Genomic DNA, 13,052 nt, shown 5'->3' on the forward strand with positions numbered 1-13,052 from the left:
GGGCAAGCCAAATGCATGTGATGTTATTTTATAAAATACATAAATATATATATGATTATTACACACACAAATATATATAAGATAATTATATATATATATATATATATAATTATTACACACACAGATATAAAAGATAAATATAATTACATAAATATAACATATATATATGAGTGTATATATACATATATATGTATATGTATGTACATATACATACATACAAATGTACATAAAAATACATACATACATACATACATACATACATATATATATATATATATATATATATATATATATATATATATATATATATATATATATATATATAAACATAAATATATATCAACACATAAATTAATTATACACACACATAAATTATATATGTATATATAAACACAAACATAAATAAATCACACACACACATACACATAAAAGATAAATATAATGCAAGATTTAGAGAAGAAGACAATGAACCTTTGCTAAGATGATGCATGAAAAGGATAATAATGTGTTTATTGATACACATGATGAACATTATCACCATGAGGAGGAGGAGGAGGACATGGTTGACATAGAGTTGGTTTATATGTATACATATACACACAAATATATATCAACACATAAATAGATTATACACACACATAAATTATATATGTATTCATATAAACACACTCTATGTTTAAATAACACACACACATATACATACACATACACATACACATACACATACACATACACATACACATACACATAAAAGATAAATATAATTACATAAATATAACACATATATATAGGATAATTATATAATTATATATACATACATATCCTTGCCCTCAATTAGATGGGGTTTAGTTAGGAGTTTTTTGCATTTTAATGTATTTTCTGATGGTGGGCACCCCTGTTTTACAAAGAAAATCTCACTGGGATTTTCTTTGTAAAATTTTAAATGAAGACAAAAGTGATTTGTAGAGGTCTGAAGGGAGGTTCTACTTTGCTGTACTTGAGTACTTTTGGACATCTTTCAAGTTTATATATAATTATTGTTGATCCCAAAATAAATCAAAGTCAGAGCATAAGCGCACCGGGTTGGGAAAAATAGTGAAGAGCCAACGTGGGCACACGATTTGTGAAAGTCTAAGGGGGTTAGGTGTGGGTTCCTGTGTGACGATACCTTTGTTTGTGGGACCTCGTGTGAATTCACTTATTACATTCTCACGTACCAGCTCATCGTCGCGTGTTTGTGTCGCAGCTCTCCTCGCCATAGCCAGAAGCTCTGCATTGCGAGCGCGCAATAGAATAGAAAAGAGAAATCTCTGAATACACACACACACACCCACACGCACACCCACACCCACACCCACAGTACACAATGTATCGTCGTGCTTTCCTCCTCCTGTCTCTTCTGCTTCTTCTGCCCGAAACCCTAACCCTTACCCTGAATCATAATTTCGAATACTCTGCCGCAGCTTCCACGGGCTACTGCGATGGCTCTTTGGGCCGATGCGACCTCGGATCTGAGTTTCTGTTGGACTCTGAGGTCAGTCGCCGTATCTTGGCGGGGACCTCGGGGTACATCAGCTATGGCGCTCTCTCTGCAAACCGTGTCCCTTGCTCCTCAGCCGGACGCTCTTATTACAACTGCGGTGGATCTGGGGCTGCCAACCCTTACACGCGTGGCTGCAGCAAAATCACAAAATGTCAGCGGGACACCAGCTAGAAAGACACTTTGAGGTAAGTCTACGTGATCATCACTGCTTAATGTTAGGGTAAAGAATATTCGGGTCGGGGTAAGGTTGGAGCTAGGGCTAGGGTTAGCTCACTGATTTACTGTGTGAGCAAGGGTGAGTGTGGTCGGTAATGTTACAGGTCAGGGGTAGGGCTAGGGTTATCTCTGCTAGGGTTAGGTTTAATGTCAGGGCAAAGCTTTTTAGGGTCTGGGTTAGGCTTAAGATTAGGGCAAGGGTCATCACTGCCCTGATGCATAGGACCTCTCTAGCTGGCTTGGCTTGGCTTGGCTTAAGAACTTACCTCAGACTGTATTCATGGTTTCTGTATTCAAATGTATTTGGTCAATCAAGCCTTCTTACGTAAATAGAAAGACCTGGGATTGCATGAGTTTGAATGAACACCCAACCATTATAACCAGTTGACCTCCTGGGCTCCCTGGATATGAACAGACAAGCCCATACCTTCTGTTTTGATTGATAATTGGTCTCCTGTGCATACACATCTTGGGAAATATCTGCGGCTCATGGGTTAGGGCTGGATGTAAGAAAGAGAATGATCCAAGCAATCTGAAGGTGTCAGCCTTGGGAGAATTGGTTTAAGCAAAATTCTTGCAAATTCTTCTATTAGTGGTGGATTTGAATTCACAGATTGTCGTTTCTATTCCCAAGTGGCATCTCTTGGTCTGTGACAGAAGGATCAATCATAGGATTTACTGTTGGGGGGATGATGATGTGAGCTGCGATGCTGTACAGTGCATGTGACTCAATCCGTTTTGAAGTATTCATTGATATTGCGGTGAATCATTCTGAGGTTGCATTTTCTGCACCAAACTTTTGCCTTAGGGTGGGTGGTACATCTGTATTTTTTCAAGTCTACAAACACACAATTTGATTCTGTGTTTTGGCACACACTTTTTTGGCCTTGCCTCAGGGTGTATTAGCCATGACCTCTGTTGACTCAAGCTGCTTCATACCTGCTTCATCAGTGAGTATGACCTTGTTGAAGTGCCAGGAACTCAGCATGACAGTTCAACGCATTTTGATTTAACATTTAGTCCTTATGGCCAGCACGATTTGATTTGTTTTTGTTGTGGGAAAAATCCGTGCAAGTGCTGGTTTCAAATAAAGATTTGTACATCGTAGTGGCAATTTTGCATGCATTAACCATCATGCTGGCTGAGTTCTTACATGTCTTTCACGGGGAGAGTCAGTCATACGCACTGTTAAGATCTGGAGATGTCTGTAATGCTGAGCTCTCTTTTGATCTGTTGGAATTGCTGGTTTCAAATTTTATCGTAGATCTGCAGGATTCCTAACTCTTAGAATTCTGCACTGTCCTCTGCTGTGGGCACAGTGGTTGAGATGAACTGGAAGAGCTTGGAGGTGCATTGGACATAGAAGTGCTAGTTATGTTCGGATCACCCTTTGGGAGAAGCCCTTTCAAACCAATTATTTCAGAAAAACAATGGAATGATTAGTGGTGCAGATTACATTTTATGATTTGTATTTACCTTATCCATCATCTACTACTGTCTATTCATTATTATCTTGAAGTGCTATGCTTTTTCCTTTTATTCGTGGCTCACAGATTTTACAAGTATGTTTTGATTTTCGGAACCTTTGTCATTACTTCAAAGCATTTCCTCTCTTTTGTTTTCAGGATTGGTTTTTAGGTAGTCCACCTTTTACTAGCCTGTCTGTTACATGGGAATGTTTTAAAGTAATGTTCAAAAATAGATTGTAATGTTTTTTGTTTTTGGGTTTTTTTCTAGGCAATCCACCTTTAGCTAACGAAGTCTGTTACACAGGAATGCCTTCAAATATGTTTTAGGACTGGTAGTAATGTTTTTGTTTTTGTAAGAATGGAAAATATCTTGTTAATGCTACCTGTTTTGTCATGTTATGTTGGTATATTTTTGTTTTCTGGTGTTACTCTTTTTCAAAACTTTCATGGTTATGTGAATATTGTGGCAATCGATGAAACAATGTTCGCCGCACTAAGGAGATTGGAGGGTTTTCTTAAATGTCACTAGTATGGCCGCTGTACCCTAATCTACATACTATGAAGAGTTTGCTAATATGTAGTAACGTGAATTTTGATGGGTTGCTTAAGGCTAGGCCCTTTGGCCTGGTCACACATCCGTCAGCCTCTTTCATGGATGAAATTGTCAGTTCAATCCATATCCTCCTGCATCTCTAATCTTCTGTTCAAACAGAAGGATAGGTTATTATCCTTATTTGAAGGTATTGCTTAGTTCTTCATGAAGCTAAGGGGGCATCTCTAGTGCCTGTTTCTCTAGCCCTCATGCAGTTTCAACACTCCTCTGGACTCTGGGGTCTGCCATCAAAAGCTGAAGTAGTAACATGAGTGTGAACATTGATGAATTATTAATTTGGCAGAAAAAGCTCCATAACAGGGTGGTGTCAGTGTGTGTGGCCCTTGTGCACTGGGAAGTATATCAGATGGAGTAGGCTCTTAAGTGACCGTACAAAGTTGGTGGCAATGACATTGCTCATAAAGATAGATAGTTTGGTTTTCCTTGAAAACAAAGCATGTTGGAAACTCAAGTCAGGTTGAAGAATACTATTTGTTATGTTATGTCATTTATCAATTCATCATGAAATCTTTGAGGTTGATTATCTAGGGGTTGGTAGACAACATCTTGGATAAAAAGAATCTGGTTGGTGGAGTTGTTTCTAACCATATAGATTATGCAGGTGCAGAAGGGCTTTCCTTATTGCTTTAGTGTTAGCTCTTTGTACTGCACTGTCTTGAGCATGTTTGAATTCTTGCATCTGAAAGTCATACAAAGAGAGGGTATTAGTGTTAGCTCCTTAGTTATAACTTCCAATTTCTGGAGACCCAAATGGACCAAAGTGTAGAAGCTATGATGTTCCAAAACTGCCAAAGTGAAATATCCCCTTCCTTCCATGAGAGTGAGTGGTTGTGAACAGGCTAAATGATTTGGTGCACCCATAAAGTCCCACCCTTCTTTGTTAGAAGGGCAGGTAATGTATAGGTGGGGTAGATTTTCCACTATTGAATGGAATCTAGCACATAGACCATGAGATACACACCTATTCTTTGGCTCTTTCTCTAGTCCACGAAGCCTTGGGGGTGATCAACCATAAAGGACAGATGTTTCTTCATATAGATTTGATCTAGATGCTTTCAAATTTGTAAAACCATTGATTAGGATCCATTTAGATCTGCGAACTATTGTTAAGAGTGGTATGGAACCGTGGGTTACCTAGAGGAGGCTCTAAGCATGGGTAGAAGTTTTCTTTTCGAAATCCGTCTATAGTCCTTGATAGAGGGAGGGCCAATGGAGAAATTTTCAAATCTTGTCCATCAAATCTTAAGTGTTTGTACGAGTTATGGATTTCTAGTTGTGATATCCATCTACTAAAAGTGCTAAAGGGTGCTCCAATACAACCTTTCAGGTGTTTCACTAAACATGCATCCTTCAATAGGACAAGATGGCTATAAGGGGTAAGTTCTTCTAAGATTTATATTAATTGACATAAAATCTAAGCATATGAAAGCTTTAGTAGGATAGTAAGTATATGCAAGATATATGAAAGAATTTAAGCATAAAGATGGCTGGGAAATTCTTCATTCCTTTCAATCTATCTAAATTACTTTGAATCTTTAAAAAAACCCATTGCTACTATGATACACATTGGGGGGTTTAATCTTGGTCACTTCTTGTCTTGAAAAGACTTGTATTGTGACACAAGGCCTTGGAATGCAACACACACCATGATAATAACACATCACCACATGTATTATAACCCAAGGTCACCCTTGGAATGCAAAACACCATGATAGCACACCACATGTATTGTGACACAAGGTCACCCTTTTCTTGGTTCTCTGTCTCCTTTCCTAGTTTAAATGAAGATGTACAAAACATATGTGATTCTTGGAAGATTGAGGGGAGAAACAAGGATATGAGGCATTCTATCAGTGCCAAAGGGAAGAAAATTATTTGTTGGAAGAAGATTTTCTTACCCAAGACTATGTAGGCATTCTATCAGTGCCAAAGGGAAGAAAATTATTTGTTGGAAGAAGATTTTCTTACCTGAGACTATGTAAATACAAGTAAAAGTGTTCATAGGGCTCATTTGGGCAGTTGGGTCTCATCATTTTGGACAAAAGGAGACTCACAAGACTTAGAAGGATATATATATATATATATAAATTTGGGAAAGGGGAGATGCAAGTTATGCTTGCCTTTAGTGGAGGACTTAAGGGAAAAATTCAGGTAAAGCTGTGCTTGCCCTTTGCACAAAAAAACATCTATACAAAGATTTTTATTGAAGAATTAACGAGAAAATTGAATTATACCAGTACAAAGAGATTGAAAAGGGCTTTGCACTGACATAAAAAGTTTTTAAAATCCGACCACAAAGCAAAGAGCTATTGCCATTTAAGTGGTGGGCTCTAGAAAAGGCGTTGCACCCATATGGTTATACACCTATTGATGCGTAGAGACTGCCCCTTTTGCATTAGATTCATTTGCTAAGGTTTATATTCAAGTTAATAATCCCTTTTTGCATTAGCACCCTTCCAAGGTTTATATTCAACGACAACCTTCTTGAAGTAGGTGTTTGGAAGGCCTAATGGTAACAACTAATAATTTTACCATAACTTCTAAGCAAATGGACTCTTCATTAGAGGTAATTGAACTATTGAAATAGCACTCAAAACAAGCTCTTTTGAAGGAGGATGAGAAGAAATAGGAAAAGCTTAAACTTTCCTAAGGAGATGGCTTCTTCATTCTATCATAATTCCTAAGGAGATGGAGATTCTTCATTAGAGGCAATTAGACTATAGAAACATTACTAAGGATGTTATAGGACGATAGTACATGAATGGAGATTAAATTATTCCACAAATTCAATAATAAAAGAAATTAAACCATTACATCATACAATAAATCAAGAGCATAAGAATTAAAGGACACAAGACTGGGTGCAATCTCCCCCCCCAACGTGAGTGGCTTCTTCTCGCGTGGGTATTTGTGATACATTCCAAAAGTAGGCTTTGAGCCAAAAATAGAGTACACATCCATATTTGGACTTTGCCATTTATTTAGCCTTTGTCCTCAAGCCTTCTAAGGTTTGCACAATTTTCGAATACAATAATCTAACTCGTGCACATATGCACATTACAAAATAAATCAACTAGTGCTCGTACGCACACTGTACAATAAATTGACGCGTGTGCACACACACATCACAATGATGTCAAAATAATATCAAACGCCATCATACAGCCACAAAATATTGTGAATATAATAATGAGATTTGTCCACATGCCACGGCTCAATCCACCATCCGTGCGACACCTAAATCGGTACCCTCGCACTGTGCAACACCTAAGTCGGTACCCTTGCACATCTCATCACCTAAACTCATAAACATAAACCACATCAGTAACAATCAATTGACATCGCATCAATCAATCCTAATGGGTTCATGAGAAATAGGCATCATCATAAAAAATATATAAATCAAATACCAAAATGTCACCAAATACACGTGGGAGTCCACCCACACATGGAAATCCATCCATTATTGACTAGTAAAAATACTCGGCCGTCCCCGTCAAATAATAAATGACTATGACTATCATCCGTCAAATAACATGGATCATAACAAAGGACGAGAAGAAATAGGAAAAGATTAAACTTTCATACACTTGCCTTGGGGCTTCTCAATGATTCAAAGTAGAGAGGTATGCCTGTGCCCCTAGTAGAGTGACTAAAGTCTACAAGTGGTTCTCAAGATCTTTCCACATGTCGTATATTGCCAAAACCTTCAAGACTTCCTAAGAGAACTGCTATAAGACAAGGGCTACCCTAGGAAGTCACATGATTTTTATGAATCAACAATCCTAAATATTTAATTCGATTAAAATAGAAATAATAGATAAGACACAGATATTAAATACTATAGCACTAGAGAAAATGACTACATTTGAAAGACAATTAGAAGCAAAGGAAAACTCACAATGAGAGGCATACCATAAAGAAGCTATTACACATAAAGGAAGAATATGTAATACATAAAAAATTGATTAAAGACTACAAAGGAATGACAAAGATACAAGAATGCTCAAATTTGGAGGCTTAATTATACTTGAAAGGAGAAGAGGGCTCCTAGATGGTGAATCACGTTATCTCTTCTTGTTACAAATTACAACACGAGAACGCTTCCACCTTTTATGACATAAGTGAATTTATAACAAATCAATTGTTCTTCTAGGTTACCTTTGACATGTGTCTCTTCTTTGAGCTCTTTAACTAGTCTTTGAAAGAAAAAAACCACTTTTGTGGCATTTAGAGACTTTTGTAAATAGAATCATTTCTCTTGATGTATATTCTCAAACGAATTTCAACTAGAGAAATGATTTGAAACATAATACATTAGTTAAACAAAAATATATAGTACCAAAACATTTAATAAAATACTCTTATATTATGATCATTTGGGCACTTTTGTAAAAAAGTTTAAAATTTTAAACTTCACTTTGAAAATACCTTAAATAATATTTTAAGTACACTACAAATACACACTACAAATAATATTTTAAGTACACTACAAATGCACACTATAAATAATATTTTAAGCACACTACAAATGCAAAACAAAAAATCTTGTATATTATGCATTAGGCCATTTATGTGTACATTTATACACCTCTCCTTGAAGATAGCATTTTTATGCTATTTTTTAGTAATTTAGAAATTATAAATTTAGTAATTGCATGTTTTTCTTTTCAAAACTTTTATCATGGGTAATTGCATGGCAACCTAGCATTATTAAAAGTTTCACAGAATTTTAAGTTAGTTTGCCTTTCCAATTTTGTAAATTTTAGAAATCAGCCCTAAATCTTTGAAACCACCTTTGTGGCTTAATTACAGGCTCAATTACATGACTAATAGTAAACATATAAAAAGTCACCTTAGTCCACATAAGATTATTTGAAGGGTTCTTCTCAATTATACTTCTTTCCACATGCTCCACATCTCTACACACTCCTTTACATGCTTCCATCTTAGGAAATTCTATTTTAATATAGACATTTATATGGTAGCGATGTGTGGACATAAACTAATAATGGGCCAGGGAGTGAGTATATAAGTGACCTTATCATGTCACTTCACTTGTACTTCACTCATTATCATTAATCTACTTTGCCATTGTTGTGCTTCTCTATATCTTTGCTTGCCTGTTGCATCTATGTGTGTGTTGCTACCTTTGTCCACACTCTAACAATTGGTATCAGAGCAAGTTCTCTTGGCTCTCGCCTCCATCATCATTTGCTCTCATCATCACCTCCTCAAGTTGATCTTTTGATTGAGCTATTCTCTTAGGTGGAGAAGCTATACGCTAAGTGTGCTATTAATGAAGTTAATAATTTTTATGACTTTGGGCCATTTTGGACGCGTTTTAGGCCTCGCTTGCATGTTATAACAATAAGCATTTCATAGCAGTGTTAGTCTGAATTGTCTTTATTCGAATTTAGGTTTTCTGTAGTGCAACATCATAAATTTTGTGTGCACATGCTATGAGTGCTACAAGGCCTTCATCTCCGCCATCATCATCGACATGGCACCTTTGAGCTCATCATCAACCTATTCATCACCATCATCATCATCATTGTCATCGACTTTTGCATCCTTGTTTAGTAACATTTCTATAGTCTATACTTGTCATTTTTCTATACTCTACCATTTTTCATACACTTTGTAGGTCTCTTGATGTCATTAGTGATCGACTGGTAGTAGGGTAAAAAATAAGATGCCTTCATGAATATATAAGTGTAGTTGGGTTGGCAAGAGACTCATTATTTGTAGGCTGAAATGACATGCAATAATATATTTGGGATGAATTTCGATGAGGATAAGCTTGAAGAGACCACCGTTGTGGTCCTATATGATACATTATGTGTTGTTCGCCAAAGGGCTTTAGAATGTTGTTATGGCATTGAGGCATGCCCTGTCTTGCCAATGGCAAAGGATGGTACATGTACTTTGGATGGTGATACTAGTTATTCATATGTACCTATAGCATCCTCTAGCAGAACAAGCAATGTGGGATGGCAAGGATGCAAATGAACATGCATTGGTGGAAGTTTTTGTGACAAGGATCATTATTCCTTATATTCACTCGTTTAATCAGCTTAAAAAGAAAAGGGTATAGACTGCCATCATCTAGCCGCCCACAAGGTAGATTTTGGTGAGAAGATATGTTGTCTTTGTTGAGAACTTAGTTCAACCCATGCTTTTATGCAAAAAATAGCAAAATTTATGCTCACATGACATCTTTGATACACTCCTACCTTTGTACAATGCTTGATTAACCATATGTGAAGCAAATGAATGGTTAACAAGACACTATGAATCAACCCATATTGGCTGAAAATCAGCTCAATTTTAGGCCAGAGATCAGCCTATTGATGAGGCATCTGTGGATGACATAGTTAGTGAGGAAAGGGAAGCCATACATGCGTCTAAGAGTATGTCAAAATGGTGAGATAACAAATTAGCTACTCCTTTGACACCACTGAAAATTCTCATCATGCATCTTATTCTTTTGTGGATCATGATCTCATTTGCAAGTATATGGAATGATGAGGAACTTGTTTCCTTTGAAGAATCACATGAAATGGTTATTTGATATAGGCCATGCAAGATGAGTATGACTCATCCTGAAAGACGACTCTTCATTTTTCAGGAACTTGTCTCCTTTGAGGAATCACATGAAATGGGTATGTGATGTAGGCCATGCAAGATGAGTACGACTCAATCTTGAAAAATGACTTCATTTACCATATGGTAAAAAGGCCATTTGTTTCTATGAAGTGGGTTTATAAGCTTAAGTGTAAATTTGATGGTAGTGCTGACAGCTATAAGGCAAGGCAAGGCTTGCTACAAAGGTTTATGCCAAGGAGAAGGACATAGATTGTGATGAGATGTCTGTGTCTATGTCTTGCATGACTACAATGATTGTACTACTTCATTAAAAAGGCATCATGGATGGAATGTACATGGGTTAGATATCAAGACTACCTTCTTGAATGGTGATTTGCATAAGGAGGTTTATGTGTCTAAGCCTTGAGGTTTTGTTTCAAAAGGGACATGAGGCTAAAGTATGTAGAGGATAAGAAAAACTTTATATGGACATAAGACTTTTGCAACTTAACTAAGACTACCCTCTATGTAAAGAGAAGTAAGAATTGTATATTAGTCATCGTTTTATACGTTGATGATGATGACATGCTACTCACAAGTCCTAATGAGAGGAGAAGATTTTGACCTTCAAGGATGAATTAGATGTGTCATGTGAGATGATAGATTTAGGCGTGTTGCATTATTTTTTGGGCAGATAATTTATACCACATGATGATAGTATTGTGTGATTACAGTTAAAGTACATACAGAGATTGCTCACACGGTTTAGTCTTGAAGACTGTAAGGCTATTGCTACATGCATCAGAGATAAGTGCTAGGGTTAGTTTTTTTCCAGGATATAGGTGAACCAATTGATGCATCACATTATCAGTAGGCTGTTGGGTGCCTCATCTATCTATGTAATATGAGGCACATGAGCCAAGCTAATCTCTCCTACAATGAGCTTCTCCTTGACATAGTGATAATGCACCTCAATGTGATTTATGTGAGCATGACATACTAGGTTCCTTGCCAATGGCCAATGGCTGCTGTGTCTTAGTGAAGATGGACACCCATACACACTTCATAGTTTTTATAAAAGCTACCCTATACTTAGCTTCATAGCTTGAAGAGGCTATGGTTGGTAGCTGCTTCTTCCTGAGATCTATGATATACATGAATCACCAAGATGAAAGAAGAAGACACTAGTGGAAGATCGCGTGTCACAACATCCAACCCAATTAGAATCACTGAAAGCAACATGTAGCTGAATATATCACCAATCACTGAAAGCAGCATGTAGCTGAATATATCACCAATCAAAATCAATAAAAGTAGTATGCAGCTGAATATAACAGCCTCCTTAGCACATAAAATAGCACAAAGGGTTGAGTGCCCTCTATAAGTATTAGAATACTCAGTTGGTATCTTGCCAATGCTTGTCTTGTGATGAGTAGCATTTATCAATGTTTAAAATGAATCAGTAAACAATTCTTACTCCTCTTTATATAGAGGGTACTCTCAATTGGTTTTTTGCAAAAAACTATTACAACCAAGTATGTATTTATCTTGTCATACCATGTTTTGGGAGCCCACTTACGGCCATATAAAGCTTTTCTTAACTTGGTTACTTTAGAATTATGCCCCTTTTGAATAAAAACACGAGGCTAAGATACATGAATACCTCCTCATGAAAATCACCTCGCAAGAAGGTACTCTTGATATCCAAGTGATGTATATTCCATCCATGATGCATTGCCAATCCAATAAAACACCAGATTGTAGTTATACAAGACATGGGGCAAAGGTCGCATCATAATCTATGCCATTCTTCTAAGCCTCATCTTTTGCAGCAAGCCTTGCCTTGTAGTGGTCAACACTATCATATCAACTTTATGCTTAACCTTATAAACCCACTTTGTACCAATATTATGGCCTTTTTATCATAATACAAATTTGCTAAATACCAAGTGTCATTTTTGAGGATTGAGTCGTACTCATCCTACATGGCCTAAATCCAATGATCATTTTCCTATGCTTCTTGAGAGGAAATAGGTTCCTCTGTATTGCATATACTCGCAATGTTAGCATGATCCACAAAAGAAAAAGATGCATGATGAGAACCTACATGTGTCCCTAGGAAAAGGAGTAGCCCGAAATGTTTGCACACTAGGCATTTTTGCATTCTCTTAGATGCATGTATGACTTCCATTTCCTTATCCATTGTATCATCCATAACTTCCCATTAATAAGTTGATATGTGGGCTAAAATTTGAGCTGATTTTCAACTAGGTATGGGCTGATTTGTAGCACATTGCTGAGCGTTCATTTTCTCCATATATGACTGTTTGTTGGCATTGTGTACAAATGTAGGAGTGTATCAAAGATGTGTCTTGTGAGCATAAATTTTGTAAATTTTTTGCATAAAAGCATGGGTTGTGAGTTGAGTTCTCAATAAAGACAGTATCTATACTAACCAAAACATGCCTTTAGGCCAGATGTAGAGTCTATACCCTTTGCTTTCTAAGTTGTATTCCACAAAAATGCATTTTACCATCTTATCATCCAACTTATTGCATTGTTGCTTAGGCACTTTATTCCACAAAAATGCATTTTACCACCTTATCATCCACCTTATTGCATT

General features: G+C 36.8%; 1 protein-coding gene across 2 annotated transcripts; it reads left to right on the forward strand.

Annotated features, from left to right (window-relative positions):
- The first annotated feature begins 1,198 nt into the window (after window positions 1-1,198).
- LOC147612570 (protein RALF-like 33) lies at window positions 1,199-3,298 on the forward strand. Of its 2 annotated transcripts, XR_015263471.1 has the most exons (3): window positions 1,199-1,728; window positions 2,656-2,709; window positions 3,079-3,298. XR_015263471.1 is itself a non-coding variant. In XM_086783188.1 (2 exons), the coding sequence occupies exon 1, from the start codon at window positions 1,367-1,369 to the stop codon at window positions 1,712-1,714; it is 348 nt and encodes a 115-aa protein (XP_086639314.1). In that variant the 5' UTR covers window positions 1,203-1,366; the 3' UTR covers window positions 1,715-1,728; window positions 3,079-3,298. The 2 variants fall into 2 exon arrangements, 1 of the variants encoding a protein (XP_086639314.1); XM_086783188.1 differs by lacking the exon at window positions 2,656-2,709 and having other exon boundaries at window positions 1,203-1,728.
- The last annotated feature ends 9,754 nt before the right edge of the window (window positions 3,299-13,052 follow it).

Source organism: Cibotium barometz, chromosome 45 (assembly GCF_041138505.1).
Source record: "Cibotium barometz isolate CiBa-2024 chromosome 45, ASM4113850v1, whole genome shotgun sequence".
In the NCBI taxonomy this organism is placed as follows: domain Eukaryota; kingdom Viridiplantae; phylum Streptophyta; class Polypodiopsida; order Cyatheales; family Cibotiaceae; genus Cibotium; species Cibotium barometz.